Source organism: Lepidochelys olivacea (assembly GCF_965140295.1).
Source record: "Lepidochelys olivacea isolate rLepOli2 genome assembly, chromosome: 14".
NCBI classification, from domain to species: domain Eukaryota; kingdom Metazoa; phylum Chordata; order Testudines; family Cheloniidae; genus Lepidochelys; species Lepidochelys olivacea.
In genome coordinates this window covers 37,922,307-37,945,637 of record NC_140424.1, presented here as the reverse complement: position 1 = coordinate 37,945,637, position 23,331 = coordinate 37,922,307, and the positions used below count along the sequence as shown (strand labels likewise).

The 23,331-nt window shown below is 50.9% G+C and overlaps 2 protein-coding genes across 3 annotated transcripts; both read right to left on the bottom strand.

Annotated features, from left to right (window-relative positions):
• Window positions 1-2,615: 2,615 nt before the first annotated feature.
• LOC311530805 (uncharacterized protein) lies at window positions 2,616-9,625 on the bottom strand. Of its 2 annotated transcripts, none has more exons than XM_084647736.1 (2): window positions 9,494-9,625; window positions 2,616-5,616 (listed from the first exon to the last, which is right to left on the bottom strand). In XM_084647736.1, the coding sequence occupies exons 1-2, from the start codon at window positions 9,501-9,503 to the stop codon at window positions 3,200-3,202; spliced, it is 2,427 nt and encodes an 808-aa protein (XP_084503862.1). In that variant the 5' UTR covers window positions 9,504-9,625; the 3' UTR covers window positions 2,616-3,199. The 2 variants fall into 2 exon arrangements, with proteins under 2 accessions (XP_084503862.1, XP_084503863.1); XM_084647737.1 differs by having other exon boundaries at window positions 2,616-5,613; window positions 9,494-9,603.
• A 4,298-nt stretch (window positions 9,626-13,923) lies between these two features.
• Window positions 13,924-23,109, bottom strand: LOC311530882 (E3 ubiquitin-protein ligase TRIM39-like). Its single transcript, XM_084647886.1, has 6 exons — window positions 22,626-23,109; window positions 22,333-22,428; window positions 19,148-19,378; window positions 17,538-17,560; window positions 16,715-16,827; window positions 13,924-15,200 (listed from the first exon to the last, which is right to left on the bottom strand). The coding sequence occupies exons 1-6, from the start codon at window positions 23,040-23,042 to the stop codon at window positions 14,683-14,685; spliced, it is 1,398 nt and encodes a 465-aa protein (XP_084504012.1). The 5' UTR covers window positions 23,043-23,109; the 3' UTR covers window positions 13,924-14,682.
• Window positions 23,110-23,331: the final 222 nt, after the last annotated feature.

Here is a 23,331-nt window from a genome sequence, read left to right as displayed (position 1 = left end):
CGCTGCATCCGAGATCGCTAAAGGAGTTGGCGGATGTGATTGCAGAGCGATTGGCCATTATCTTTGAAAACTCATGGCGATCGGGGGAAGTCCCGGACGACTGGAAAAAGGCTAATGTAGTGCCCATCTTTACAAAAGGGAAGAAGGAGGATCCTGGGAACTACAGGCCAGTCAGCCTCACCTTAGTCCCTGGAAAAATCATGGAGCAGGTCCTCAAGGAATCAATTCTGAAGCACTTAGAGGAGAGGAAAGTGATCAGGAACAGTCAGCATGGATTCACCAAGGACAAGTCATGCCTGACTAATCACATTGCTTTCTATGACAAGATAACTGGCTCTGTGGATGAGGGGAAAGCAGTGGACGTGTTGTTCCTTGACTTTAGCAAAGCTTTTGACACGGTGTCCCACAGTATTCTTGCCAGCAAGTTAAAGAAGTATGGGCTGGATGAATGGACTATAAGGTGGATAGAAAGTTGGCTAGATCCTCGGGCTCAATGGGTAGTGACCAATGGCTCCATGTCTAGTTGGCAGCTGGTATCAAGTGGAGTTCCCCAAGGTTCGGTCCTCGGGCTGGTTTTGTTCAATATCTTCATTAATAATCTGGAGGATGGTGTGGATTGCACCCTCAGCAAGTTTGCAGATGACACTAAACTGGGAGGAGAGGTAGATACGCTGGAAGGTAGGGATAGGATACAGAGGGCCCTAGACAAATTAGAGGATTGGGCCAAAAGAAATCTGATGAGTTTCAACAAGGACAAGTACAGAGTCCTGCACTTAGGACAGAAGAATCCCATGCACCGCTACAGACTAGGGACCGAATGGCTTGGCAGCAGTTCTGCAGAAAAGGACTTAGGGGTTACAGGGGACGAGAAGCTGGATATGAGTCAACAGTGTGCCCTTGTTGCAAAGAAGACCAATGGCATTTTGGGATGTTTAAGTAGGAGCATAGCAAGCAGATCGAGGGACGTGATCGTTCCCCTCTATTCGACATTGGTGAGGCCTCATCTGGAGTACTGTGTCCAGTTTTGGGTCCCACACTACAAGAAGGATGTGGAAAAGTTGGAAAACGCCCAGCGGAGGGCAACAAAAATGATTAGGGGACTGGAACACATGAGTTATGAGGAGAGGCTGAGGGAACTGGGATTGTTTAGTCTGCGGAAGAGAAGAATGAGGGGGGATTTGATAGCTGCTTTCAACTACCTGAAAGGGGGTTCCAAAGAGGATGGATCTAGACTGTTCTCAGTGGTAGAAGGGGACAGGACAAGGAGTAATGGTCTCAAGTTGCAGTGGGGGAGGTTTAGGTTGGATATTAGGAAAAACTTTTTCACTAGGAGGGTGGTGAAACACTGGAATGCGTTACCTAGGGAGGTGGTAGAATCTCCTTCCTTAGAAGTTTTTAAGGTCAGGCTTGACAAAGCCCTGGCTGGGATGATTTAGCTGGGGATTGGTCCTGCTTTGAGCAGGGGGTTGGACTAGATGACCTTCTGAGGTCCCTTCCAACCCTGATATTCTAGGATTCATAGGCACCATACCTGCACAGGGACTAAACTCCCATTGATTTCAATCTTTAGGCACTTTGAAAAATCTAGCCTTAAGGGTGCGTTTCCATTAAAGCTGGACCTGCAATTTCCAGCATGGGTAGAGGTATATGTGCTCCCTTTGATGGCGCTAGCATTCTAAAAACTAGCTAGCTCCGGGGCAGCAGAACGGGGGGGAACCAGGGGGCCATGGCCCATCACTTTTTACTGGCTGTAAGGGCAAACGACAAGGGGGAGAGGGCGGAGAGGAGTGAGCAGGGGGCGGGGTCATGGAGGGAAGAGGTGAGGTGGGGGCAGAATCTCAGGGGAAGGGGCGGCACAAGGGCGGGGCCTTGGGGAGAAGGGGTGACACAGGCAGGTGCGGCCACAGTTCAGGTGCCAGTGGGCCCCCCACTTTTAGGAAGCTTCCGCCACTCCTAGTGTAGCTGCCATGGGGTGGGGGGCAGGACGGGCTAGCCACCTGAGTACATAGCGTGGGTCTCGGATGGGATTGTCCTCCATGCTGCGGCCGCATCGCTGTTACTTTGAGCACGCTAGCTTGATCAAAGCGAGGGTGTGTACATCTACTCAAGCTGGGACTTACAACGGCAGTGTGGATGGTCCCTAAGTACCTTGCTCAAGGTCACACAGGGAGTATCCTGAGCCCAGCTATCCCCCAGCGCCGACTTCCTCCCTTATTTGAGCCATAGGTGCCAACTCCGTGGGTGCTCTAGGGCTGGAGCACCCACAGGAAAAAAATGGTGGGTGCTGAGCACCCACTAGCAGCCACCCATCCATGCCTCTGCCTCCCCACAGCTTCTCTTGGCCGCCGGTGGGCCCTGCCGATCAGCACCTCCCTCTCCCTCCCAGCGCCTCCAGCCCACCGTGGATCAGCTGTTCGCTGGCATGCAACAGCTTAATTGCATGCCAGCACTGGCGGGGGAAGGGAGGAGCGAGGGCAGGGTGCACTGGGGGGAGGGGGAGGATGGCGTGGTACGCTCAGGGGAGGGGGCCGGAAGAGGCGGGTTGGGGGTCGGGCCTTGGGGGAAAGGGTGGAGTTGGGGTGGGGCCTGGGGCGGAGCAGGGGCGAGTACCCCCCGGCACATTAGAAAGTTGGCGCCTATGATTTCAGCTACCTGAGGGCAAGGATGGTCCAATGGTAAAGGCTCTGGCTGAGGACATGGGTGAGTCAGTTTCATCTCCCTGCTGGGCTGCGGGTTTCCTGTCTGACTTCGAGTTAGCCACTTAGCCTCTCTGCGTCTCATTATCCCTCGTTTTACAGATGGGGGACTAATGCTTCCCTACCTCTCGGGGTGCTGTGAGGATATAGAGATTAGGAATTGGGAAGTGCTTTGAGCTCTACAGGTGAAAAGTGATGTGTAGGAAGGCAACAGTATTATTAGTCACAGTGGAAGTAATCGGCTTGATCTGGAGCAAGGAAGATTTAGCCCAGATATGTGGAAAAACTTTCTAACACTTAAGGGGAGTTTGGCTCTGGAACAGGCGACCTATGGAGGTTGTGGGACCCTCACCACTGGAGGTTTTTAAGACCAGGTTGGACAAACACCTGTGAGGGATGGGCTAGGTGTATTTGGTCCTGCCTCCGCTGGTGGGACTGGACTGGATGCCCTCTCGAGGCCCTGTCCAGCCTGACACTTCTAGGACCGCACCAGTGCCAGGTGGCTATGCCGTGTGGGTCCCTTGGTGGGCAAGAAGGTGAGAACTGGTGCTGAAGCTTTTCCCACAGTCGGTGCATTTGTAAGGCTTCTCTGGCAGGTGCGATCGCTGATGGACCACCAGGTGGGAGCTCTGGCTGAAGCTTCTCCCGCACTGGGGGCACAGGTAGGGTCTCTCTCCCGTGTGGGTCCGCCAGTGCTTAACGAGGTCCGAGCGCCGGGCGAAGCTCCTCTGGCAGTCGGAGCATTGGTGGGGCCTGCCCTCCGCGTGGGCCCTCTGATGGGTCACCAGGGCTGGGCGGGAACCGAAGCCAACCCCGCAGTCAGGGCAGAGGTAGGATTTCTCCTCCGTGTGGGTCCTCTGGTGGGTGATGAGGTTGGAGCGCTGGCTGAAGCCCCGCCCACAGTCAGGGCAGTGGTAGGGCCGCTCCCCAGTGTGGGTCCTCTGGTGGGCATGAAGGTTGGAGCTCTGGGCAAAGCCTTTCCCGCAGTGGGAGCATTTGTAAGGTTTCTCTCCCGTGTGGATCCTCTGGTGTTTGATCAGCACTGAGCTGTCCCGGAAGCTGCGCCCGCAGTCAGGGCACTGGTAGGATTTTTCCCCGGTGTGGGTCCGGCGGTGCACGATCAGCGTCGAGCTGGTGTTGAAATTCCGCTTGCAGACGGCGCAGGTGTAGGGCCGCTCCCCCGTGTGGGTCCGCTGGTGTTTGATCAGGTTGGAGCTCTGACTGAAGCTCTTCCCGCATTCGGAGCACCTGAAGGGCTTCACCGCTGGACAGCGCGAAGGGGCCAAGCTCAGATCAGAACGTGCCTTGCGGCCCCTTGGCTCTGCCTGGCGGGCAGCCGGCACTGGGCTCTGCTCCATACCAGCGCATGGGAAGGATTCCCCCTCTGTGTGGGCTCTCTGACGTGCACTGACATTGGACCTGGTGGGTTGGGGACTTTGCTCAGTGTTAACACATGGAGAGAACGCCTCCTCCAGTGGGGTTTTGGGATGTGTACTGGGGGGTGCTGGGCTCGCCTTCAATCTTTTCCCCAGATCAGCTTCCTCCTCTTGGTCAGCTCCTTCTCGTGCATTGTGATTGGAGCCACTCAACCTTTCCACGGCGTTAGCACGCGGACAAGATTTCTCCTCTCGGTGCATTCGCCGATGCACATTGAGCTCAGAGCTGGCATCAAACCTTTCCCCGCAGTCAGGGCATTGATGGGGCTTCCCCGCCAGGTGGGCTTCCCCATCGCTGGTCTCTGCCGAGCTCTGGCCGACGCTTCCCCTGCTCTGAGTATCTTTACCGGGATCCTCTTCCTGGAGGACCGTCGGCGTGGTGCTCATGCTGCCTTTATAGGGCTTTGCATCCTCATGGAGTCTCTTATGGGTAATGAGGTGGGAGCTCTGGCTGAAGCTTTTCCCACAGCTGGCACACCTAAAGGGTCTCTCCCCTGTGTGGACCCGGCGGTGCTTATTGAGGTCCGAGCGCCGGGTGAAGCCCCGCTGGCAATCGGGACATTTGTAGGGTTTTTCTCCTGTGTGGGTCCTCTGATGGGTGATGAGGGCGGAGCGGCTGGGGAAGCTTTTCTCGCAGTCGGGACATTTATAAGGCCTGTCGCCTGCGTGGCTCCTCCGATGGGTCAGGAGCTGGGCGCTGGTGCCGAAGCCTTCTCCGCAGTCGGGGCACAGGTGGGATTTCTCCTCCAGGTGGGTCCTCTGGTGGGAGATCAGGTTGGACTGCTGGCTGAAGCTCCGCCCGCACTCAGGGCATTTGTAGGGCCGCTCCCCGGTGTGGACCCGCTGGTGGGCGCTGAGGTTGGAGCTGGTGCTGAAGTGTTTCCCGCAGTCGGTGCAGTGGTAGGGCCGCTCCCCGGTGTGGACCCGCTGGTGGGCGTGCAGGTTGGAGCTCTGGCTGAAGCCTTTCCCGCAGTGGGCGCACTTGTAGGGCTTCTCACCCGTGTGGGTCCGCCAGTGCTTGATCAGCACCGAGCCCTCACTGAAGCTCCGCCCGCAGTCGGGACAGCGGTAGGATTTCTCCCCGGTGTGGGTCCGGCGGTGCACAATGAGGGCCGAGCTGGTGTTGAAGTTTTTCCCACAGCTGGTGCATTTATAGGGTCTCTCACCCGTGTGCAGCCTCTGGTGAGTCAGGAGGTTGGAGCTCTGAGAGAAGCTTCTGCCGCACACGCTACATTTATAGGGTTTCTCGGCGGTGACCGTGTTGCCGTCTTGGGGTCCCTTGAGAGCTCTCTGATGGCAGGCGGGTTTATCCTCTTGCTTCGCTGGGCGCTGCCTCCCTGACCTGCGCCGACTCTCCACAGCTTTCCCCCGCTGAGAAGCAATCCCTTTGGACCTTCCCGAGAATGCCCCGCATGGTTCTGCACGCTCCGGACCTCCCTGCCAGGGATTCGTCTCTTCATTCTCATGCTCGAGCCCATCAGCTGCTGGGATAAAAAGAGAGAATCTGAAGGTGAGTTGTTCTCTGGGCTGGGAAGAAAGGAAACCTCAGCACCGGGGATTGGGGAAACTCGATAAGGTGGAGAAGCAGAGGCCAAAACCCTAGGAACACTTGGATCTCGGCACAACCTCAAGTTATTGGACTCCCGACAGGAATCATGGAGCGGAATGAAGCGGCCTGTGCTATTCGGGCGGTCGGACTAGATCTGCATTTCTCCACCCGTGGGTCGGGACCCAAAATTGGGTCTCCAGAACGTAGGTGCCGACTTTGTGGGTGCTCCGGGGCTGGAGCATCTGCAGCAAAAAAAAAAAGTGGGTGCAGACACAGCCACAAAACAGCTGTTTGGAGGCTTGCCGGAGGGTGGCGAGCAGCCAGTAGTGGGCAGGCGGGGGACTTGGGAGGGGTGCAGCGGGGGCAGAAAGAGGGAGAGCAAGGGCGGGGCCTCGGGGGAGTGGGGCAGAGCTGGGGCAGGAAGAGGTGGAGCGAGGGTGCGGCTTGGGAGGAAGGGGTGGAGTGGGGGGGCGGGGCCTCGGGAGGGGGGCAGAGCGGGGCAGAAGAGGCGGGGTGAGGGCGGGGCCTTTGGGGAAAGGGCCTCAGGGCAAAGTGGGGGTGGAGCACCCCCGGGGAAAACTAGAAGTTGGTGCCTAGGTTCCAGAATGTTTCAAAGGGTCGCATGGCAGCTCCTGCGGCTCCTGTCCCATGGGGCGGCTGGGCTCGCCTCCCCGCTCCAGGCACTGCAACCTCCCAGCGCCACTCAAGTTTGGCCCAGCCATCATGGCGATGGGAGCCTGGGTAGGCCAAACCTGAGTGAGTGGCCCTGCAACCCCATGAGCCAGGGCACAGCTCCGCTCACACAGATTGGGTCCAGTCAGGGGCCGGGGCCAAATCTGAGCAGTGCTGCTATCCCAGAGGTCACAGTGCCCGGAGCAGAGACCCAAGCCTAGCCAGCCCCAAAGCATGGGAGCTGCAGGAGCTGCCACTGTGGGGCGAGCACTGGGCAGGACCGAACCTTCCCAGGGGGCAGGATCCAACTGAACCCACCTCAGGGCCTCCACCGCCAGACTATTTACTGGGTCGCAACAGGCCACAAACATTAACAAATGGCTCCTGATCCCGGAAAGGTTGAGAACCACTGGGCTAGAGGATCAGAATGATCCTTCTGACCTTGAAATCTTTTTGGAAAGGGTTGCTTATTTCAAACACTTTACAAGGGTGTAAATGACAACACAAGGTCACAGTGTGAGGAAGGCTGATGGTCTTGAGGTTAAGGAAAGGGGCAAGGCCACAGGACACCTGGTTTCATTCCCCAGCTCTGATACAGACTCCCTGTATGACCTTGGACAATTCACTTAGGCTTGGATGTTTAAAGGCGCCTATGTGAAACAGACATCCAACTTTCATTGAATTTCAGGAATAACTCCCTTAGGTAACCTTTGAAAATGCCAGCCTCAGTTCCCATATGTGAAATGGGAATAATAGTCCTTTTTCCTCCTTCCTACCATGTCTATTTAGACTGTAAGGTCTTTGGGGCAGGGACTGAGTCTCACTGTGTGTTTGTAGTGCGCCCAGATCTCAGCTGCTGCCTTTAGATCCTATGTAATACAAATAATGCAGAGTCTAAGGCTTTAAGAAACCATTGCGATCATCTATTCTGACCTCCTGGCCAGAGAACCCAGGCCAGGGAACTTCCCCAGAATAATTTCTGTTTGCACTAGAGCGTATCTTTTAGAAAAGCATCCAAACTTGATTTAAAAATTGCCAGAGACAGAGAATCCACTGCGATCCTTGGCAAATTGCTCCAATGATTAATTATCCTCGCTATTACTAAGTAAATCAATAGCAGTAAGGTTCCAGGAAAAGGAAAATGATTAGGGTGACCACCTGTCCTGATTTTATAGGGACAGTCCCGATATTCAGGACTGTGTCTTACATAGGCGCTTACTACCCCCCCCCCCACCCTGTCCCGATTTTTCACACTTGCTATTGGGTCACCTCTAAGAACAATGCCAGCAAACTAGTCCTACCATAGAGATGCAAAATGTAAGGAACATTTGGGGGTTCATCATCATTATACCCAAAGTACTGGGTCACTGGCTAGAGCTGGCAGAAAATTTTCCACTGGAACTGTTTTCTCAAGGGGAAATATTTTGACAGAATTGAAATGTTCTGCGGCAATGTCCCGATTCTATTGAAACTTTCAACCAAAATCAGGCAGGTTTCTCGGGTCCTTGTTCAAAGGCAGCCTGCCCCGGAGCAGAGGAGCATATTTAAGAAACACCATTCTCCCTGCAGAAACATTTCAATGTTTCTGAAGCAAAATATTGCAGGACTTCAGTTCCACAATTTGCACGGTTTTGGTTTTTTGTCCCAATTTTGGCCAAAACGTTTCCTGAACACTCAAAATTTCACAGAACCAAAATTCTGTTCTCTAGCCAGCTTTAGTGGTGTGGTCCTCAGTATGCTATAAAGTGGTTTCAAATAAAAGGAAGTATTTCTTCACACAACACACAGTCAACTTGTGGAACTCCTTGCCAGAGGATATTGTGATGGCCAAGATTATAACAGGGTTAAAAAAAGAAGTAGGTAAATTCATGGGGGATAGGTCCATCAAATGCCTATTAGTCAGGATGAGCAGGGATGGTATCCCTAGCCTCTGTTTGCCAGAAGCTGGGAATGGGTGATAGGAATGGATCACTTGATGATTACCTGTTCTGTTCATTCCCTCTGAAGCACCTGGCATTGGCCACTGTCAGAAGGCAGGATACTGAGTTGGATGGAGCTTTGGTCTGTTCCAGTATGGCCCTTCTTATATTCTTATGTTCTAAAATGAGTTTCACTCCTATCCCCAAGCATAGTTCTGCCCCTGAGAAGGTGCCAGAGAGTCTACGGAGTCCACTAGAGACTTTTGCTCCTGCGTGGAATTTTAAGTGGAAGATGATCAGACACTACGGTGATGGGAGGCTGTAGAAAACTGATAGCTAAATTTGAAACAGGAAAGCAGCTCTCACAATGCCAGCTGAGGAGTGTGAGCTGTGGGGGAAGGTCTACTTTCTGGGCTCTTCCGCTCCCTCCCTTTCCCAGTTCTGGGTTTGGACTCGGAGTCTGTGGAACCAGATCCTGCTCCACTAACGTCAAAGGAGCTACAGGGCCAAGATTTTCCAAAGCAGCTGCTGAATTCTGGATGTTTAACCCAACACACCATAAAGAAGCCCTGATTTTTCGGAGGATAAGTTCTCAGCACTTTTTAAAAATCCGGCCCCGTTAAGATGGACACTGAAAATCATTAAGTCACTTTGCAAAATCTTGGCTCAGCTAAGAAGCTGGGCGACTGTTCCAGTGACGCCAACATCTGTTTTTTATCTCCAGTCTCATGATGTTTAGTGTTTTCCTCAAAGCCCCAGCACCCAGAGTCAGATGATTACGGAAGAATCTCAGCTTTAATTTTTTTCTTTTAAAAAAATACATTTCTAGCCCCCAAGGTTAAAGAGAAAAGCTTGAAAACTTGGTTCTAGAGTCTCAGAACCCAGAAGGCAAATAATAAACTGTAATAAAATAATAATTATTAATAATAAATAACAAAATTAATAATAATAATAATTCTGTGTTTATTATTTAAAGCCTCATTATTTGAAAGCAGTCTCGTGATTTTGGGGGGCTGACTGATTTTTGAATGATTTCAGCTGGCAAATACAGGGGTCCTGCGGTCCAGCACCAAACAGGGCATCTTGCTCTCTAAGCAGCTTCTTAGGGGTCAGGCTTCAAAATGCTCAGCTGCTGTATTGACCTACATCAAGGTTCCTTGGCTGCCTTCCCTGAGCTGTCTACTCATTGCACCTACCATCAATCCCCTTCCCAGCACTTACCTGGATTCATACTGGAGAGGGCCCTGTGCCCAAGCACCAAGGGGTAATTGGGGAGCAGCCCCAGCCAACCAGAGATGCTTCTCTGATGCACCGGGGTAGCAGAACCTGCATCTCAGTTGCCTTTTGTGTTTCCATCACAGATGCACTGTGGGAAATGTAGTCTCCACTGCAAGGCATAAAGAACACGCACTCTTTACTGCAGAGCAAACTCTGACGGGCAGTCTGTGTTGCAGAGAACTATGGGAAGTGTAGTCTCCTTTGCCATGCAACAGCGTTTTACATCGCAAGGCATTGTGGGAGGTGTAGTCTCTGGGCCTGATCAGAAATGCAGTGTTGGGGGTGGAGCATTATGGGGAAAGCAGTATGCCTGGCAGAGTGTTATGGGAAGTGTAGTTTGCATGGCAGGGCAGTATGGGAAATGAACTTCTGGGAGGCATGAGGACTGCTTGATTGTGATGTGCTGGAGAGGAGGATGTGGAGGGGCAGGAAGGCACCCCAGCTTTAAGAAAGAAAGCGAGCCCTGCAGGATAACAAAGGGAGGAATTCTTTGCCTGCAGTGAATTCACCATTAGTTAATTCATTTTAAACACCCAGTCCACGTGCCTGGACAAAATGTGTTAAGAGCAGGATGTGAACCCAACCTCCACCTACAGACCAGAATACCCAGCTCAAGAAAGGCATACAGAGCCTTAAGCATGGTTCCTTTGATCACTTAGCTAGCCTGATGCCAAGGAGAGGATCTCTATCTCTGGATTTCACTGAGCCTTGAGGAAATGTCACATTCCCAGCTAGGGCTGTGATGGAGGCTTCTTGTTTTCATGGTAGGCTCATTGCAGGCTGAAGAAGTCTCTGAAGATGAAGGTTGTGATGTGGAGCAACTGCACTGCTGGGCTGGTCTCCTTGTATTTAAATGTGGACCACAAATACATCCAATCCGCCCATCTCTCTCTCTCTCTTTCTGTCCTTGTTTGTCTTTTTCACTGTCTGACTTTTTCTCTCTTTGTGCATCTGTCTCTGTTTCCTTTATGTTGTAGACACGTTGGGGATATCAGAGAGATGAGGTGGGTGAGATAAGACCTTTGATTGGACCAACTTCTGTTGGTGAGAGAGAGAAGCTCTTGATCCACACAGAGCTCTTCTGCAGGGCTGGGATCCCGCCTGGTAAGCCTGAAAGCTTGTCTCTCTCACCAACAGAACTTGGTCTATTAAAAGGTATTACCTCACCCACCTTGTCTCTCTCTTTCCTTTGTCATTCTCTTTTAGTAAACTTGGTATAACACTTAGTTATATCAAAATAAAGGTGCTTATATCAACATAGCTTATTCCCCTAAATTTACAAGGGCTGGTGTACACTACAGGGCGGGTGTGTGTGTGTGTTTGATCTAAGTCACACAATTTCAGCTACGTGGAGTCCGGAGTTCATGCTAGAGAGACTGGCTGTCGATTTATTGAGTCTATACTAGAGATGATAAATTGATCCCCGCTGGATCGATTGCTGCCCGTCGATCCGGCCGGTAGTGTAGACAAGCCCTAAACTATGCTAGTATAGGCATCTTTATACTGGTATATCCATACTAAGGGGAGGTGTTCTGCTTTAACTATACCAGTTTCAAACCAATATAGTTAAAGCAGCGCAAACACTGTGTAGACAGGGATTGAGGACTCACAGCGAATATCATGATGCAGCATCACGGCTGCTGGGACTTTCCCTAGGGGGGAATGAAAATGGCCCCCGCAGTGATTTATCCAGCACTGGAAAACAGAGAGCACTCATAAATGAGAATGCATATGTTAGGGTAATTCTGTGTCACTGTAACTATTTGATGAACTATCTGATGAAGTGAGCTGTAGCTCACGAAAGCTCATGCTCAAATAAATTGGTTAGTCTCTAAGGTGCCACAAATCCTCCTTTTCTTTTTTGCGAATACAGACTAACACGGCTGTTACTCTGAAACCTGTAACTATTTGGTTAGTGTATGAACTTTATTTCCCTGTGCCCTTCCCCTTGAAGGTTTGGGTGTGTGATGAAGAGGTCAAAGAGACACAGCTAAGGCAGGCAGGGCTTCAAAAGTGTTTGGGGCTCCTGGATGCTTGTGGATTGCTAGAGGACATCATGGGCTCTTTTGTGATTCTTCCTTTCTTGCCTGTAAGGGCTTCTTTCTCTTCCCTTTGGCATAATTATTCTCATTTAAATTTTTGTTGTTGTTATCACATAGGAGCCGGTTGAAATATTTTGTCTGAATGTTTGTCCAGCTAATATACGTGGTTTCAACGCCAAAATATTTTGTGGCAACAGGTCAGTTTTGTTGAAACATTCTGATTTTGTGTAAAAAAAAAAAAAGTTAAACAAAACATTGGGCTTCGGACTGATATTTTGACATGTCAACATCACAAAATAAATTATTTCATGTCCAGTGAAACAAAACATTTCAACATTTCCAGATCCAACAGTTTTAGAACTTTTCCTTCTATATAATGTTTCTACATTTTGAGGGTTTCCACCCTCCATTAAAAGCTAGCATCACATATCATCATGTTTAGTGGGAAAGAAATTCCTCTTACTGAACAGCATTGTTAACTTTTATTTAACTTGGTGAATGTGTAATGTGGTGAATGCTTTCCCAAAGTGGGGATGTCTTCCTTGGTGCTCTGCTGACTTGCACCAACCGAGAATATGGCCATATGTGGATTAGTTTCCAGCTCTGCTAAATGAATATGGGTAAAACTGAGAGCAGAGACTGATCCCCCATGACACCAGTGAGTTACCGTAGAACCTCAGAGTTATGAACACCAGAGTTACGAACTGATGGGTTAATCACACACAACTCATTTGGAACCGGAAGTACGCAAGCAGGCAGCAGCAGACACAGAATAATACAAATACAGCACAGTACTGTGTTAAATGTTAATTACTAAAAAAATAAAGGGAAAGCAGCATTTTTCTTTTGCATAGTAGTTTCAAAGCTGCATTAAGTCAATGTTCAGTTGTAAACTTTTGAAAGAACCACCATAACGTTTTGTTCAGTTACGAACATTTCAGAGTAATGAACCTCCATTCCTGAGGGTTTGTAACTTGCAGGTTCTGCTGTGTTCCTGATTTATATTAACGTGAAAGGGGAACTGAGCTTCATATATTCCTCTCAAGCTGTGCTGTTTAAGTTGATGGGCCTTGTTTTGTGGGAAAGAAAGAAAGGATAGAAATAATTCTAATACCTATTACTTCCCCCTATTGTTGGGGATAAAGCTTTACTGCTTTAATGCAAGGGGAAGGGGTGGGTGATTAGGGGTTTGAAGTTCCAACTTTTGATCCCCTCTAACAGCTGTGATGTTATAGCTGCACACACAGGAGTTTCCCAGCCCCTCTCTACCTAGGTACGTGGGTGGCCCCCTGTCACCATAGTGTCTGGGCACTTGATGCACCCAGGCCTGAAAATCTGGCTTCAGCAGACATCAGGGGAAAGCAGGGTGTAGTGGGGCAACTGCCCCATTCCTGGAAAACAAGGGTTAAAAGCAGTTCTGGAGAAGGCTGTGACTGTGAAAGGCTAGGCTGAGGTACCTGAAGCAGAGCAGTGCTGGGGAAGGGCAAAGGCAAAGGGAGCTGGGGAGCTCTAGCCTGGTGAACCCCCAGGCTGCAGGCCTTAGTGAAGGCCTACAAAAGGTACTGGGGCTGCAGAGAGGTAGCCTGGGGATAGGCAAAGGCAGCAGGTCCTATCCCCTTGCCAGCGATGACTGGCCATTACAGATTGCAGCCTGCCCCAATGAGTGGGGGCGAGACGATGACTGGCAGTAGCCACTGAGGCAAGGTGGGTTTAGTGGATTGGGGGTTCCCCTGGGAGGGGAGAGTCAGATTGTGGGATACCGCTGGGGGTAGAAACCCAAGGGTAAGGGGCACTGGGGTCTGGGAGGCGAGACACTGGTCTGCAGAGGGTGCTCCATATGCTGGAAAAGAGCTAATTCCCAGAGGACCAGCAGGAGGCGCTGCACCAGGGAGTCTCGACCTAGCTACACAGGGATTGAGGGCAGGCACTGTCTTTGTGTTCTGTTTGCATGCTGTCTATGACTGAGGTCCTTCGCTGCTATGATAATATAAATAAAGATTTATACAGTAAAAGCTTTGTTATCCAGCATGTTGGGGGAATGGAGGTACCAGTTAGTCAAAAATTCCAATTAACTTAGTGTTATACTCTCCAATGAAATACCAATTTTCAAAGAATAAGAATACAATAAAATGAATTCGGTATAAAATAGTAGATGGGTACTCCCCAGTCCAGTCGTAGTACTGCACGGCAGAGTGGTTGGTTTCTTCAAGCACTTAGGTATATACAGGGAAAGCTTTTTCTATACAGTAGGTTATCTTATGACACTGCATTTCACTATGGGCAGAGCGTGGCGTACACCCAGATCACTAAAAATACCCTGAACACTAAAGCTTTACTTAACATAATTTAATCTTTTTTTGATTCAGAAGGCACTTCAGGATCTTGCAGTGCCTCACGGTCAGCATTATCAACACCAATTACCGTACAGTAGATGTAGAAGGTGTAGGAGATTGGGCTGGATCTATACCGACCCTACAACACACCCTGGAAGCGGCTTTTTTTTGACTAAATCCCTGATATCCCCTTGCTGCCTTGTCTTCTGCCTCTTTTGCATAAAAGCAAAGTGCAGAATGTGCAGTTGCATAACCTCCTGGGCAGTAAACTAGTCCCGGTTACTAGATTGAAGATTTCTATTGGGAGATACCAGAAATGCCGGCTCATAGAGCTTTCCAGTTCATAAAGTGCCGGATAACACAGCTCTTACTGTACTATTAATACTATGAATAATCTTTCCTCACGTAACCTGCCTTGAATCCAGTAGGCATGGCAGGAAAAGAAAGCACCACCCCAGTTTATAAAAGAGATCTGTGTTTATTTCCGTCGTTTTTGCCCAGTACAACAGAGAAGAGCTCCTTTTGTGATACACTAAATCGTACTTCAACTCCCCCCCCCCAACCCCCTTCTCGGCAGAAACGTACAGCCTTCTGGGATCACAGAGAACAGGGACCAACAGGCAGGTCAAAGTCATTCTCGCATCTAGTCAGTTCGCTCCTGTCTCGAGGTTGCTTTGGCAAGCCAGAAATACACTTCAGCCTCCAAATGCCTCAAGATGGGGGCTGGCAGAGGAGGAGGGCTGTCCCGCTCTGCCCCTCAGGGACACAGTCGGAGCAGCATGTCCTCCCCACAGAGACGGAACCAAGGGCGGACTCTCTCCCTGCCGAAGGAGGCCGGGGGGAAAGTGAAGATGGGTTTCTCGTTGTCCGCGTCGAAAAAAGACACCCGCCCTACTTCATAGTCCAGCAAAACCCCGATCCTCCTGGGGTCCCAGCTCAGATAGAGGGTGGTCAGAGGGGAGGTCTGAGCCCAGTATTCACCCACACAGTGGCACAAAATCCAGATCCCCTCCTCAGTGCTATGGCTGATCTCTTCCTTCCTCCTCACAGACTCTCTGGCTACCCCCACGGCCCAGCATCCCCCATCCCCCACTTCCACCTCCCAGTAGTGTCTCCCCGAGGTGAATCCCTCACAGCCCAGCACACAGGGCTGAGCGTAAAATCTCTTGGGATTGTCAGGCACTTGCCACGGCTTGTCTCCCCACCTCACACTTCTCCGATCCTCAGACACTGTGAGTTCGGGATGAGCTGTGCCTGGATCCAGAGTCACATTCACTGGGGGGAGAGAGAGTCGGAGTGTTAGAGGCAGAGCTCAGCCTTGGGGGACGCTGGGACCATTTCTCACACTTCCCAGCAGCCCCGTCCTCGCTGGGACCCTCCCTGAGTTCCTGCCTCGCTGTCCTGAGTCCCAGGCAGCTGCCTCTGTGCTGGGATTGAGCCGGGATTTCACTGCAGCCCCCTCCTGCCACAGTCTAGAAGGGTGCTGTTCTGGCTGCCCCTCTGCCTTCTCCCCCACTCCCATCATCAGGGACGGAGCAGGGGAGGATGCCCAGATGGAGGCATCAGCTTTAGTTGCAGTTTGGGAAATTCCCCCCCCCCGCCCCCCCCCAGCAAGGAAGGAGAAGGGGGCAGCACACTGACAAGAATCTGACAGCGGGAGGAGTCAGAGGCACCAGCTGGAGAGACCCCTCCCCACCCAGCCATGGGGAGAGGGGACAACCCCCACCACCTCCGGCCGATCCCTGGCGACATGCCCGGCTCCGAACCCAGCAGCGCCCTCTGCTTACAGGGCTCCGCAAGAGTCACTCCAACTACCTCGGCCTTATTTTTAATGGGGGAGCTGCTATTTCTCTTCATTCATAACTATTTCTTAAACCATCCCCCCCACAGACAATGCAAACAGATCTTCTGCCACCACATACATGTATTCCGCAATATGGACAATATGAACCTGTTCCCAGAGCAATCTATTCCCGGGCCTTAGAGAGGCAGCAACGAGGGACACAGGTGCCAACTTTATCATTTGCCAGGGGGTGCTCGACCCCTGCTCCGCCCCAGGCCCTGTCCTCACTCCTCTCCTTCCCCCAAGGCCCCACCCCCTCCCACTCCATTCCACCCCCTCCCGCAAGTGTCCCTGCCCTGGCTCCTCCTGCCCAGCACTTCCGGCATGTGATCCGATCGCAGTGGGTGGGAGGCACTGGGGGAAGCGGGAGGAGCTGATGGGGGGGTGGGGAGGCTGCTGGTGTATGCTGAGTATCCACTATTTTTTTCCTTGTGGGTGCTCCAGCCCTGTCGGCACCTATGCCTGAGGAGATTGCCCTCTCACCCCTAAGAAGAGGGCACAGAGACCTCTGAGTCCGGGGAAAAGAGAGAGGGGGAGAACTGTGGTTTAATTACAGGAAAGATGCAGAGGTACCCAGAGGGAGAGGAAAAACCCTTAGGTTGGTCACTCTGTTTGGGGTGAATTGCACCTAGAGAAAATTTCTACGAAAGCCAGATTGAAATTAAACAGAATCCAGAACACAACATGGGCCCTTGGCAACAACGATAGAGTTTAAGTCCTCCAAAAGACTTTGCATCCCTCAATAATTAGCATATGCAGGTTCTTGACCAAGGAATCACTTTTATGTCATTCCTGCTAAGTCAAAAGGATAATTCCCCAGAATCTTCACTTGATTCAGATATTGTACCAGCTGCCTGACCTCTTTGGGTGTTTCGTTTTACAGCTGATCAGGCAGAGCCGCCCCCTCTTGCATTCAGAGTTACAGCTCCATTTCCTGCCTCAGTACCTTTGGATTCCTTCAGCGTCTTCCTGACACTGTTCCCCTGAGAGAATTCATTGAGGAACTCCTCCAGCTCAAGAGGAATCTCCACTGGGTGCTGGGACTTCCCCTTCTTGCACCTAGAGAGACAGACTGTAGTCAACCTGTGGAACTCTTTGCCAGAGGATGTTGTGAAGGCCAAGACTATAACAGGGTTCAAAAAAGAACTAGATAAATGTATGGAACGGTCCATCAATGGCTAGTAGCCAGGATGGGCAGGGATGGTGTCCCTAGCCTCTGTTTGCCAGAAGCTGGGAATGGATCACTTGATGATCACCTGTTCTGTTCATTCCCTCTGAAGCACCTGGCATTGGCCACTGTCGGAAGACAGATACTGGGCTAGATGAACCTTTGGTCTGACCCAGTATGGCCATTCTTATGTTCTAATTCATTGTTCTATAACATATAATGTATCACATCACCTGTCAGTATGAATTTCAGATAGTGAAGACTGCTGGATTGAGAGGCCAGGTGACTGAATTGCTCTGTGGATCCCAGCCTCAGAACAGTGTCAGTCAAGGCACCAATTTCCCCCACAGGTCCAGTTAACATGCTTCAGTTGTGATGTGGAGAAAGACCAGCTCCAGGGAGGGGAAAGGAGTTATTTTCAGGTGAATAACCCAGCCTTTAGGATGATTAATCACGGGGCCTTAAATGAAGAGCACTATGCCCAGGATTTTGTTCAGCCGAGGAAGATTGGGGTCTGAATTTTAATCCTCCCCCATGCATTTGTCTAGAACCCTTCTCAGCACAGTGAAGCCCGAGTGAGGAGTGAGAAGGCAACACATACCTGCTCAAGGTGCTTCTGACATCCTGGAGGGGAGAGGGGAAGAGAGGGAGAAAGAGAGAGAAGTTCAGTCCCACAGTGCTAATAATGAAAACTAACACTACATAAATCTCTGTACCTGGTTACACTTTTTCATAGATTCCTAGGTCAGAAGGGACCATCGTGATCACCTTGTCTGACCTCCTGCATGTTGCAGGCCACAGACCCTCACCCACCCACTCCTGTAATAGACCCCTAACCTCCGGCTGAGGTACTGACATCCTCAAATCATGGTTTAAAGACTCCACGTTACAGAGAATCTACCACTGACACTAGTTTAAACCTGCAAGTGACCCTTTGCAGAGGAAGGCGAACCCCACCCCCGGGTCACTGCTAGTCTGACCCGGGGGAAAATTCCTTTCTGACCCCAAATCTGTTGATCAGTTAGACCCTGAGCATGTGGGCGAGACCCACCAGCCGGACACCTGGGAAAGAATTTGCTGTAGTAGCTGAGAGCCCTCCCCATCTACTGTCCCATCAATAGCGTATGTTAAATAGCATAGGGCCAGAACCGATCCTTGAGGGACCCCACTAGAAACACACGTGTTCAGTGATGATTCCCTGTCTACAATTACTCTGAAACCTGTCAGTTAGCCATCTTTAAGTCCATGTCATGTCTGCCTGGTTAATTTTATGTTGCTCTAGTTTTTTTAATCAGAAAGTGACTAATGAACAATGTAACCTCAGGTATATTTACTGCACCTTCATTCATTCTACCCCTTCTTGTCACTGTCCCTTTGAAGCACAAAGCAGTGAATGTAAACTAATAATGAATAAATATGCTCTGGACCATCAATCCCAGTGCAGACCTCTTGACGGGTTCTCAAACTTCAGCAACCCAAGGACCCGCATTTTGATTTAAAAATTTTTGTGGACCCCCAAGACTCTCCACCCCTGCTCAGTCCCAGGCCCTGCCCTACTCCACCCCTTCCCCCAAGGCCCACCTCACCCCTCCTCTTCCCTGCTTCTTTCCGCCCCCTCCCCTGAGCACGCCACATCCCCACTCCTCCCCCTCCCTGGGAGGGAGGGGAAGGAGTTGAGGAAAGGAGCAGGAGTTGATCAGTGGGGCCGGCGAACTGGGGGTCCGCAGACCCCAGTTTGAGAAACACTGGGTTAGCACAACTGCCTTGAAGCATTGACCCAAGACCCCTTCTTGGTCCACACAGAGCTGGAGAAAAAGGCTGGCCTTATGATGAAGGCACAGGAATGGGGTTCAAGAGACCCAGAGTCAGTTCTTGTCATTGTCAGAGACTTTGGGACCATGTCTTTAGGGAAATCGCTTAGTCTCTCTGGCCTCAGTTCCTCATCCATGAAATGGGGGTGATAGAACGTACCTACTATAGACACTGGTGAGGAGATCTTCATTAATATTTGTGAGGTGCCCAGACATTGGACCAAAAGAGGTCTGATCACAAACTTCATAGAGTTTATTTATTTTGATTTAAAAGATCCATAATTATCCGCTTCTCCTGCCACCCTGACAAATCACAGCACGAAAACGGACTACAATCAAGATTGATACAAAGCAATGGAAAACCCTATCTCCATTTCGCTGCAGAGATCGGAGTTCTCACCTGTGGGAATTCATTCGCTGCCTGCTGACACTTCTGCTCCATCTCACTGATCTGCTCACTGAGAAAGGAAATCTCCTCAGAGAGTTTGGTGACATTTTCATTCTGTATCCTCACAACCATCTTGTCCAGCTCTTTTAGCCGGACCAGCAGGAGTCGCTCTTTTTCCTCCAGCGTCTGGTGCAGTTGTTGAAATAGAGACACAATCTTCTGCCTCTCAGCTTGTGTCTGTTTCTGTAACAAACAGGTGAAAGGGAAGTTCAGGGACCCAGCGTGGATAAGAGTAATAATTAAAAAACCAAACTAAACCCAGATTGTATTGAAATTATTTGTTTTTTAATTTGGTGCTGCTAGATCTTTACTTTCTTCCCATTTTGCCCAGTTAAATTGCTCAAGTGGAGGTTTTGTTTAGTTTCCTAGTTGTGGAGCGAATTTCAGATTTTACAGAGATGTTTTCTTGGAAGAGGTTTTACAAGGAAAATGAAAAGGAGTACTTGTGGCACCTTAGAGACTAACCGATTTATTTGAGCATGAGCTTTCGTGAGCTACAGCTCACTTCATCGGATGCATACCGTGGAAACTGCAGCAGACTTTATATACACACAGAGAATATGAAACAATACCTCCTCCCACCCCACTGTCCTGCTGGTAATAGCTTATCTAAAGTGATCATCAAGTTGGGCCATTTCCAGCACAAATCCAGGTTTTCTCACCCTCCACCCCCCCACACAAATTCACTCTCCTGCTGGTGATAGCCCATCCAAAGTGACAACTCTTTACACAATGTGCATGATAATCAAGTTGGGCCATTTCCTGCACAAATCCAGGTTCTCTCACCTCCTCACCCCCCTCCCAAAAACCACACACACAAACTTTTTTTTTTGGGAGGGGGGTGAGGAAACCTGGATTTGTGCAGGAAATGGCCCAACTTGATTATCATGCACATTGTGTAGAGAGTTGTCACTTTGGATGGGCTATCACCAGCAGGAGAGTGAATTTGTGTGTGGGGGGGTGGAGGGTGAGAAAACCTGGATTTGTGCTGGAAATGGCCCAACTTGATGATCACTTTAGATAAGCTATTACCAGCAGGACAGTGGGGTGGGAGGAGGTATTGTTTCATATTCTCTGTGTGTATATAAAGTCTGCTGCAGTTTCCACGGTATGCATCCGATGAAGTGAGCTGTAGCTCACGAAAGCTCATGCTCAAATAAATCGGTTAGTCTCTAAGGTGCCACAAGTACTCCTTTTCTTTTTATGAATACAGACTAACACGGCTGTTGCTCTGAAACCTACAAGGAAAGCGTTTGTCTGGGCTCAAAAAGGCAAGCCCAGGGTCTTATTGCGGGGACGTGAGGACAGTCGGGCAACACTGGGAGCAGGGGGGAGACTTTCGACATCAATACATCGAAACATGCAGCACTTGAGATACTGAGAAATAGAAATATTCTGCCTGCTACTCTCCCCAGGGTTCCTAGAGCCTTGCAGTTGACCCTGGTGACTCTGACTGGTGCAGCCCCATATCTGACCCGATCCTTCTGTCCTGGGATAAAAGGGGGTCTGCACATCTGAGTCCTTTCCAGTGGCAGGAAGGGCAGGACTCACAGTGACCTTGGCAGAGGCTTAGTGAGAGGGCGGGGAGGGGGACAAAAGACTTTGGAAGTTCTGAGGAAAACCCTGATCTTCCAACACTCAAACACAGAGCCAGCCATGTGCAAATGGGGACACACGGACCCCCGACTGAGACAGGTCCCATCAGGGTGCCTAAGGGGCATGCGATGGAGGAGAAAAATGGGCCTCTCTCTTATGTGCGGGACAGGCCACATTTGCAGACCTGCCAGGACAGCTCCAGGCTGGTGGCCCTAGTGACAAGGGAAGAAGGAAGCAGGGCCAAGGCCCTATGCATGCACTGGCCACAGTGCTCATGGCCTCTCTCCTGGGCCTGCCCCAGCCCCAGTGCAGGGCAGGGAGTCACTGCCACAATCCAGCCCACAGAGAGAGACATGCAAAGACACAGGTGATGTGACTATATGGCTTGTTGGTCTAGGGGTATGATTCTCACTTTGGGTGTGAGAGGGCCTGGGTTCAAATCCTGGACAAGCCCTCTTTTATATTTTAAGTGGTTTCTGTATTTAGTGGTTATCACGTTCGCCTCACACATGAAAGGATCCCAGTTCGAAACCGGGCTGAAACAGAGTCTTGTTTGAGACTCTTAATCTCAGGGTTGTGGGGTTGAGCCCCATGTTGGGCGAAGCGAGTAAGTTTTTCACAAGTTAGTGGAAGTTTTGGAGGGAAGGATAGCTCAGTGGTTTGAGCATTAGCCTCCTAAACCCAGGGTTGTGAGTTCAATCTTTGAGGGGGCCATTTTGGGATCTGGGGCAAAAATTGGGGATTGGCCCTGCTTTGAGCAGGGGTTGGACTAGATGACTTCCTGAGGTCCCTTCTAACCCTGATATTCTATGACCCCCATTTTCTCTTCCTCCCACAGTACGGTCCCCATTCTCACCAAGCCAGAGGCCCTATTCCCCCCCCCCACACACACACAGCAGGGTCCCCCATTCTGGCCACCATGCCAGGGGCCTTCCACTCCCCTCACAGAGAAGGGTCCCCAGTTCACCATGCCAGGGCTCCTTTTTCCACCCAGCTGAATCCCCAATTCATCCCACCACACCAGGGGCCCTTTCCCCACACAGAACAGGGTCTCCAATTCACCCCATCATGCTAGGGACCCGATCCCCCACCCCACACCCATGCCAGAGGGGTCTTTTGTCTCTCTCCCCTTCCTCTGGCTTCCCCTGCAGGCTAAGTACCCGCCCCATGGCTCCCCCCACCAGGGACAGCAATTGTTCCTTTTGTAATTCAGGGTGTGAACACAGTTACCCTCTATTGGGAAGATGAGCAGAGTTATTGTTATACTGCAATGTGTTAACAAGGGCCATCCACAGATGAGGGTGGCTTCCATTTTGCCCCCTCTTTGAATGTCCCAGTTGTCCCCCAAATCTATAGGGCTCTGGCCTAGAGCATCCCCTGAAATTTTAGCATGGATCAGAAGCAGTGTTCAGAAGTTACCATCTTACACACAGGCAGCCAAGCTCCACCAACAATTACCTCCCCTGTTCACAGAGTGACAGTCCCCCAGACACAGAGCCCCCCAAATCCATGTCCCTGCTTGCGTAACAACAGGCACCTACCAGATGCTGCTGGCATCTCCCCTCTTCAGTCTCTTTAAATCCCAGAAGCTTTGCCCTCTCTTCCTTCAGGGTCTGCAGGCGGGTCTGGATTTGTTCCTGAACCAAGAGAAAAGGTTTGAGTGGGTTGAAGTATTTTGGCGTGTGAGATTTTCTTTGCCTTGGGAGGGTTTAGTCTCAAAGTCCTGTGTCTGAAGGACTATGTGACTCTTGCTTTTTATCCCCTGAAATAACAGTGCTATTCAAACAAATAAAACGAGGCACAAACTCTCTAGCCCTAGACAGAGCTTCCTTACCTTGTAATCCAAGCCAGCCTCCTCGATGGGAACCACCGGGTGAGCTCTGTGAGCCTGGGACTCTCTGCAAACCACGCAGATGGGGGTTTGATCCTCTTCACAGAAGAGTTTCAGAGCCTCCTGATGTTTCTCACACCTTCCCGAGCCTGTGGCTGCCTGGAAACTCAGCCCTTTGGCTATTTCGATAACTCTCGCCAGCTCCCTGTTGGGCCTGAAGTTTCTTTTCCGGGCAGTTTTTCTGCACTGGGGGCAGGAGAAGTTTCTAACCGATCCCTCCCAGCACTGGCTGATGCAGGCTCGGCAGAAATTGTGCCCGCATTGTATCGACACCGGGTCCTGAAAGTACTCCAGACAGATGGAGCAAGCCAGCTCTCTTTGCAGGGACTCCACTGCAGAGCCCTCTGTGGCCATGGCCATGGCCCGGGCTCCCTGCACCCCACCTGCAGCCAACCCGCCCCTTGCAAACTGCAGCCTCAGCAGCGATTTGAAATGTTCACGTGTTCAGTGTCTGTTACAGGAAAAGGGCGGTTCTGTGCCTGGGACAGCCCTGGCTGGGCTGCAACATGAGCCTGGGTTAAACAGAGCCCTTCCCCCACCCAGGGGGCTGGGCAGGAAAGTGCCCCTTTCTCTCTTTGCAGGTTTCAGACTAACCCAGGGACCTATCCTTGCAACAAAGCCCGTTGCCAACTCTGCCCACATATCTATT

What these genes read in the sequence shown, in the direction of transcription:
- LOC311530882 (XM_084647886.1), bottom strand. Translation starts at nt 23,042, where the DNA reads ATGGCCATGGCCACAGAGGGCTCTGCAGTGGAGTCCCTGCAAAGAGAG. An exon ending in AGGCTGGCTTGGATTACAAG is followed by an intron (nt 22,429 to 22,625) that starts GTAAGGAAGCTC and finishes CTCTTGGTTCAG; the next exon opens with GAACAAATCCAGACCCGCCT. An exon ending in GGAGATGCCAGCAGCATCTG is followed by an intron (nt 19,379 to 22,332) that starts GTAGGTGCCTGT and finishes TGTTTGTTACAG; the next exon opens with AAACAGACACAAGCTGAGAG.